Source organism: Sinocyclocheilus rhinocerous, unplaced genomic scaffold, assembly GCF_001515625.1.
Source record: "Sinocyclocheilus rhinocerous isolate Xijiao unplaced genomic scaffold, SAMN03320098_v1.1 scaffold11315, whole genome shotgun sequence".
NCBI classification, from domain to species: domain Eukaryota; kingdom Metazoa; phylum Chordata; class Actinopteri; order Cypriniformes; family Cyprinidae; genus Sinocyclocheilus; species Sinocyclocheilus rhinocerous.
In genome coordinates, this window is record NW_015647247.1 from 16631 (window position 1) to 25386 (window position 8756).

Here is an 8756-nt window from a genome sequence, read left to right on the forward strand (position 1 = left end):
TATATATATATATATATATGTATATCGGCTATAAACACGTTTTTTGTTAGTTTATAATGTGAGAAAATATTATTAATGAATGCTTTTATTTCACTATTTCATACAGAAACAACAAGGACCTTGTGTGCACAAAATGTAAAGAAGAGGATACCAGTGTTGAGAATGACACTAGTGTACTGACTCTTGACCAAGTAATGAAAACTCTATGTCTGTCTGTCTCTTGATAAAATATGTGATGCCGACAAAGGCGTCTTCACATTCACGTTTCGTGAAAGGTCTGTTTTTGTGACTCATGTTTGGAAAGTTATCTCTATTTCCCCTCTTGTTTAAACCAGTTCTTCAATGATGCGGCTATTAATAAGGAAATTTTGGATCTGAAAGTTCACTGTGCCAACCAAGGCTGCCCCTGGAGAAGCACCCTGAAGAACTTTGAGGTACTTTTCTATAGAAATTCAGTTATTTACCTTGCTGAAATTTAAAATAAGAGTCGCTTTATTCTGTATCAGCGATGTAGTAAGTTAGTTGAATGGATCTGTAATGCACTTAACACTATTTAATCAGATGAATGAGCAAGGCCTTAGTCAATTTGTGAGATTTTCTTCTGAATTATGTATTTATCTATAGCATGGGAAATGCTTTTTTTGAGCTTCACGGGTCCTGATGTGAAGATTATGGATGTGAGCCACTTCCCGAGCCATCAGATAAAGTCTAGCGCTTTCTGCTGTAGTTTAGATTAGAACATTGAGCTAATATATGTAAGACCAGAGATCAGGGCTGTTCATGGGCTGCTACACCTATAAAGCTATTGAGAACACTGTAATGCTCTCAAATGTCTTTTACACTTGACTGAGTCAAAATCAATGTGGATTATGGGGCTTGTATCGATTACATTAGCAACCGTGGCTTTTCTGTTATCACATTGTTAAATCATAGGCACTCATTAAAAAATAGCTGCATTTCATGGCAGGCAGTCATACTCGGTTACAACCACAAGATGCTATTTTACGGGAATCCTAGCATGGCTTTGTGGTCATTTCATAGCATGAACCAGCCATTAAGGCATTAATCATGGAGCTGTTGTGCAGATGCTGTCCAGCGTAGTGAATCAATCCTCAGTCTGATAGAGCAGTAACAAACTCATACTTTAGGATTTGAAAAACCTCTTGTACAACTTTTAAAGGTCAGTGTTTTGTCAAGTAAAATTTTCTCTGACTTTGACCCTCATGGCTGCCTAATGGAAGTCTTTTGTGTTTTTACCTTCTTTCTGTACTCGAGAGACTCTGAAAGCCTTTTGAGAATATCGTATTATTCACAAGCTCCCTGTTAGAATAGAAACATGTAGGTTGGGCTTTAGATTTTATGTTTTTCAATGGAAACTATATGATCAAAAGCATAATAAGCTTTAGAGGTTAAGTGTATAGAAATAAAGTAGCATTATGTAATTTGGAGTAATCAAACTTGCTTACTAGAGAAGTTCACCCCAAAATAACAAATTTGTCATTACTTACCCTCATGTTGTTTCAGATCTGTATGCTGTTATTTTTTTGAGAAAACGCTAGAGAACAGATGTTTTGCAGAATCTTCATTTTTTTCATCCAATGACAGATTATAGTGACCGCCAAGCTCTAAACACCATTACTAAAGTATAAAAATAACTTAATAAGTTTAACAATAACCTAATAAGACAAACAATAAATCTATGTGAGGAACAGACAAAAATATTCACTAAAATTGAACTGGCATGGTGTTTTGCTTTTTGCTTTTTCTTTGGATAGACATTTTTGGATAGTCATTATGAATTGTCCATGTATGCAAAAGAACTGCATGAAGATTCTTGGATGACAAAAATCTTTTTGTTTTCCACAGAAAAAAAATGCATACAGATTTAGATTTAGATTAATTGCTCAATTGCTCATTCAACAGGACCATCAGAGTCAGTGTGAATATGCCTTGATCCCTTGCAACATTGGCTGTGGCATAATGGTGCAGAGGAAGTCATTGGCTACACATCTGGACAGAGGTTGTCCCAACAACAAGACCACATGTCCCTCTTGTGCAGGTGTCCTGACACCAAGAGAACTCCAGGTAAGGTTAGAAAATGACACTTTAGAGACTGTATACGCTACAAAAATGATTTTCCTAATCAGTATTTTTGTATTGTTTATCTAGTAAAATATCTAAATTAATTTAGATGCTTAAAGCAAGATGCCTTTTTGTTAGAAGCAAAATTGTATAAGAAATTCAGAATTAAAATGTTATTTCTTCTTTTACTTCTTTCTTGTTTCGACCTCACGTTTGGTCAGATTTATCCTTCAAATTAAATAAAAATAAACCTAATTCAAGATATTTTCCATGAAAACAAGACATACACATATTTTGCTTCTCAGGGGGATATTTTACTGGAAAACAGTTATATAGAATATGTCTCAAAAACCAATTTACAAACAGCAAAATATTTGAGCAAACCATACATGTATGATACATGGGTGATATTGTGCGAATAGGCCCATAGTGCAAGATATTCGGCCTCTTTCGTTGTTGCTAGAGTGGTTCTGGGTCAGCGTGCCCTTGCTTGAAGCCCCATGGCTCGGTTTTAAGCCACAGATGGAGTCTCCAGTGTTTACTGCTGTCCCATATCACTTTCTTTTCCATTTCACCCATCGGGACCTACACTCCGGGACATGGATTAGAGGAATAAAAAGTTTGAATTTAAACTTCAAACTTCAAACACAACACATTAGTCAAGATAGCTTCAAATGCAATGTGTTTCTCGCCTCAAATTAAGATTAGAAAGTCTGAATGAGATGTTTTGAAAAGGTTGCAGCACAAAATTATTCGAGCAAAACTTTCATCACTGTGGTTAGTGAAAGTGACATTTCCTAATTTTTTTTACAGAAGCATGTATGTCCCAATTCAGGCGACAAGAAGACGACAAAGACTGATAAACGGCAAAAGGTAGAAGAGCTGGTTTTGGTGCATTACTGAATATTGTACCTTGAAAGTGGATGTACAAACAAGAACAATTCTAAAGTGTGTTTCTGTGATTCCTTTGTAGAATAATCACGCGGGCAGCTCAAAAAAGAAAGAGCCATGCATTTTCTCAGAAGTTGGTTGTCCTTTTAAGGTTGGTCTTTTAACAACAGTACCTGTTTGTATGTTAATCATGATGTATTATATAGTTTTATATAGAGTTTTATATTCAGCAGAAACATTTAGATACTTGAGTCATATTTATTTATTTATTTTAAATGTGGTTCTTGGAGGTCCACTGAGAGGATACATTTTTTATTAAAATATTAAAAGTATTTTAAGAGTAACAAATAAAAAAAATGTATATAGTTTTATAATTTATGTAATATTTATATAGTTTATATATTTACATATAGCCTATAGGTTTATAAAAAAAAAAAACTAAAAAAAATTTTATTTCTAAAAGTCCATTTGGGTTGTAAGCCTGTTTGAAACAACATTTAATGTGCAAAGTGCTTACAAATACATTTAAATTGAGCTTAAATTGTTTCTCTAATATTCTAATATTAGCAGAAAAAGGATATGTTCTAAATTTAAAGGGAATTATTATTTTCACAAATTCATAGAATTAAAAAAGTTTGAAAAAAAATTATACTTTATTATAATAAGCATACTTTTCTGTATGTTTTTTGCTTAAAAATAAACAAACAAACTTTGTCAATGGTGTAACCAAATAAATAAATAAATGAATAAATTCTCTAAAAAACAAGTCTCATTACAATTGTACTTCTTAAGTAAATCTTGTTATTGTAGTGGGGGAAGTATTATTTTTAGTGCTGTCAAACGATTAATCGCGATTAATCGCATCCAAAATAAGTTTTTGTTTACATAATATGTTTGTGTGCTGTGTATATTTATTATGTATATATAAATACACACACATGCATGTATATATTTCAGAAAAATAGGTTATGTTTATATATTAAATATATCTATTTATAATAGAAATTATATGAATATATAGACATGTAAATACATTTAAATATTATCAAAATATATACTGTATGTGTGTGTATTTATGTATACATAATAAATATACACAGAACACACATATATTATGCAAACAAAAACTTTTATTTTGTATGCGATTAATCGTTTGACAGCACTAAAAATAATATTTCCCCCACTACAATAACAAGATTTACTTAAGAAGTACAATTGTAATGAGACTTGTTTTTTAGAGAATTTATTCATTTATTTATTTATTTGGTTACACCATTGACAAAGTTTGTTTGTTTATTTTTAAGCAAAAAACATACAGAAAAGTATGCTTATTATAATAAAGTATAATACAGGGGTTTTCAAACTTTTTTAATTCTATGAATTTGTGAAAATAATAATTCCCTTTAAATTTAGAACATATCCTTTTTCTGCTAATATTAGAATATTAGAGAAACAATTTAAGCTCAATTTAAATGTATTTGTAAGCACTTTGCACATTAAATGTTGTTTCAAACAGGCTTACAACCCAAATGGACTTTTAGAAATAAAATTTTTTTTAGTTTTTTTTTTTTATAAACCTATAGGCTATATGTAAATATATAAACTATATAAATATTACATAAATTATAAAACTATATACATTATTTTATTTGTTACTCTTAAAATACTTTTAATATTTTAATAAAAAATTTATCCTCTCAGTGGACCTCCAAGAACCACATTTAAAATAAATAAATAAATATGACTCAAGTATCTAAATGTTTCTGCTGAATATAAAACTCTATATAAAACTATATAATACATCATGATTAACATACAAACAGGTACTGTTGTTAAAAGACCAACCTTAAAAGGACAACCAACTTCTGAGAAAATGCATGGCTCTTTCTTTTTTGAGCTGCCCGGGTGATTATTCTACAAAGGAATCACAGAAACACACTTTAGAATTGTTCTTGTTTGTACATCCACTTTCAAGGTACAATATTCAGTAATGCACCAAAACCAGCTCTTCTACCTTTTGCCGTTTATCAGTCTTTGTCGTCTTCTTGTCGCCTGAATTGGGACATACATGCTTCTGTAAAAAAAATTAGGAAATGTCACTTTCACTAACCACAGTGATGAAAGTTTTGCTCGAATAATTTTGTGCTGCAACCTTTTCAAAACATCTCATTCAGACTTTCTAATCTTAATTTGAGGCGAGAAACACATTGCATTTGAAGCTATCTTGACTAATGTGTTGTGTTTGAAGTTTGAAGTTTAAATTCAAACTTTTTATTCCTCTAATCCATGTCCCGGAGTGTAGGTCCCGATGGGTGAAATGGAAAAGAAAGTGATATGGGACAGCAGTAAACACTGGAGACTCCATCTGTGGCTTAAAACCGAGCCATGGGGCTTCAAGCAAGGGCACGCTGACCCAGAACCACTCTAGCAACAACGAAAGAGGCCGAATATCTTGCACTATGGGCCTATTCGCACAATATCACCCATGTATCATACATGTATGGTTTGCTCAAATATTTTGCTGTTTGTAAATTGGTTTTTGAGACATATTCTATATAACTGTTTTCCAGTAAAATATCCCCCTGAGAAGCAAAATATGTGTATGTCTTGTTTTCATGGAAAATATCTTGAATTAGGTTTATTTTTATTTAATTTGAAGGATAAATCTGACCAAACGTGAGGTCGAAACAAGAAAGAAGTAAAAGAAGAAATAACATTTTAATTCTGAATTTCTTATACAATTTTGCTTCTAACAAAAAGGCATCTTGCTTTAAGCATCTAAATTAATTTAGATATTTTACTAGATAAACAATACAAAAATACTGATTAGGAAAATCATTTTTGTAGCGTATACAGTCTCTAAAGTGTCATTTTCTAACCTTACCTGGAGTTCTCTTGGTGTCAGGACACCTGCACAAGAGGGACATGTGGTCTTGTTGTTGGGACAACCTCTGTCCAGATGTGTAGCCAATGACTTCCTCTGCACCATTATGCCACAGCCAATGTTGCAAGGGATCAAGGCATATTCACACTGACTCTGATGGTCCTGTTGAATGAGCAATTGAGCAATTAATCTAAATCTAAATCTGTATGCATTTTTTTTCTGTGGAAAACAAAAAGATTTTTGTCATCCAAGAATCTTCATGCAGTTCTTTTGCATACATGGACAATTCATAATGACTATCCAAAAATGTCTATCCAAAGAAAAAGCAAAAAGCAAAACACCATGCCAGTTCAATTTTAGTGAATATTTTTGTCTGTTCCTCACATAGATTTATTGTTTGTCTTATTAGGTTATTGTTAAACTTATTAAGTTATTTTTATACTTTAGTAATGGTGTTTAGAGCTTGGCGGTCACTATAATCTGTCATTGGATGAAAAAAATGAAGATTCTGCAAAACATCTGTTCTCTAGCGTTTTCTCAAAAAAATAACAGCATACAGATCTGAAACAACATGAGGGTAAGTAATGACAAATTTGTTATTTTGGGGTGAACTTCTCTAGTAAGCAAGTTTGATTACTCCAAATTACATAATGCTACTTTATTTCTATACACTTAACCTCTAAAGCTTATTATGCTTTTGATCATATAGTTTCCATTGAAAAACATAAAATCTAAAGCCCAACCTACATGTTTCTATTCTAACAGGGAGCTTGTGAATAATACGATATTCTCAAAAGGCTTTCAGAGTCTCTCGAGTACAGAAAGAAGGTAAAAACACAAAAGACTTCCATTAGGCAGCCATGAGGGTCAAAGTCAGAGAAAATTTTACTTGACAAAACACTGACCTTTAAAAGTTGTACAAGAGGTTTTTCAAATCCTAAAGTATGAGTTTGTTACTGCTCTATCAGACTGAGGATTGATTCACTACGCTGGACAGCATCTGCACAACAGCTCCATGATTAATGCCTTAATGGCTGGTTCATGCTATGAAATGACCACAAAGCCATGCTAGGATTCCCGTAAAATAGCATCTTGTGGTTGTAACCGAGTATGACTGCCTGCCATGAAATGCAGCTATTTTTTAATGAGTGCCTATGATTTAACAATGTGATAACAGAAAAGCCACGGTTGCTAATGTAATCGATACAAGCCCCATAATCCACATTGATTTTGACTCAGTCAAGTGTAAAAGACATTTGAGAGCATTACAGTGTTCTCAATAGCTTTATAGGTGTAGCAGCCCATGAACAGCCCTGATCTCTGGTCTTACATATATTAGCTCAATGTTCTAATCTAAACTACAGCAGAAAGCGCTAGACTTTATCTGATGGCTCGGGAAGTGGCTCACATCCATAATCTTCACATCAGGACCCGTGAAGCTCAAAAAAAGCATTTCCCATGCTATAGATAAATACATAATTCAGAAGAAAATCTCACAAATTGACTAAGGCCTTGCTCATTCATCTGATTAAATAGTGTTAAGTGCATTACAGATCCATTCAACTAACTTACTACATCGCTGATACAGAATAAAGCGACTCTTATTTTAAATTTCAGCAAGGTAAATAACTGAATTTCTATAGAAAAGTACCTCAAAGTTCTTCAGGGTGCTTCTCCAGGGGCAGCCTTGGTTGGCACAGTGAACTTTCAGATCCAAAATTTCCTTATTAATAGCCGCATCATTGAAGAACTGGTTTAAACAAGAGGGGAAATAGAGATAACTTTCCAAACATGAGTCACAAAAACAGACCTTTCACGAAACGTGAATGTGAAGACGCCTTTGTCGGCATCACATATTTTATCAAGAGACAGACAGACATAGAGTTTTCATTACTTGGTCAAGAGTCAGTACACTAGTGTCATTCTCAACACTGGTATCCTCTTCTTTACATTTTGTGCACACAAGGTCCTTGTTGTTTCTGTATGAAATAGTGAAATAAAAGCATTCATTAATAATATTTTCTCACATTATAAACTAACAAAAAACGTGTTTATAGCCGATATACATATATATATATATATATATAATTTTTCATGTGGTATAATATTTAGTATTTTGTTAGCTATTCATTGCACAGTGATTATAAGTCACAAAAATGATCATAACATACAATTACTGCCAAAGCCGAAAATAAAATCATGCCAACCATAACTGCGGCTGTTCTACTTGAACGGTTCTCTTACCTGACCAGCCAGTTGACGCACGCGAGGCAGTAGCGGTGCCCGCACACCGTTTGACGCGCTTTATTCAAGACATTATTACAGTTGCTGCACAAGTACTTCTCCTTCGGGACCTCATCGCAGATGCTCTGAGGGAAACCCGACGGGTACTCGTTCTCATCCGGTGTGGACGAACCCCCATTTAACGACGGGTCTGAAACAGCTGATCCAGAAGCCATTGAGGTTTTATGAACTGTCTGTACCAACAGCACGTTATGATGACATATTGATATGCTTATGGCTTTTTTCGTGATATACCCACGGTAGAAAAACACCACGGGGTTCCCCCTCTTCATACACCCGGAAATATTTTTGCGCTGTTTTTCCGCCCACTTATCAGCCACATTGTTACGGATTTTGATAATAATAATTGGAAAAAGTCTACAAAATAATAAGAGATAGAAAAAAAGCTGTGGAGTTATTGTTAAATGATAAGTGAACCTGATAGAAACGCGTTGTGGCTGTGTTTTCAAACCTAGTAAGCGTACTAAAAGAAAAAGCAGAAGTGCTGTCTAGGTAAGCGGCTCACTATCTCGACCCCGCCTACAGAGTGTCCACGTAGGCTATATGTTCAAAAGAAGTGACCTCCAGGTTTTTTATTAAACTGAACGGTTTTTCA

General features: G+C 33.7%; 1 protein-coding gene across 1 annotated transcript in view; it reads right to left on the minus strand.

The window, feature by feature from the left end:
* LOC107709033 (TNF receptor-associated factor 1-like) overlaps window positions 1-8381 on the minus strand; it is a 19696-nt gene extending 11315 nt beyond the window's left edge. Inside the window, exons 1-5 of the mRNA XM_016513430.1 lie at window positions 8102-8381; window positions 7752-7836; window positions 7509-7607; window positions 5858-6019; window positions 4988-5047 (exon numbers count right to left, since the gene is read on the minus strand). Of these exons, the coding sequence (XP_016368916.1) occupies window positions 4988-5047; window positions 5858-6019; window positions 7509-7607; window positions 7752-7836; window positions 8102-8316 (621 nt within the window). The 5' untranslated portion in view covers window positions 8317-8381. The remainder of the gene's footprint in view (window positions 1-4987; window positions 5048-5857; window positions 6020-7508; window positions 7608-7751; window positions 7837-8101) is intronic.
* Window positions 8382-8756: the final 375 nt, after the last annotated feature.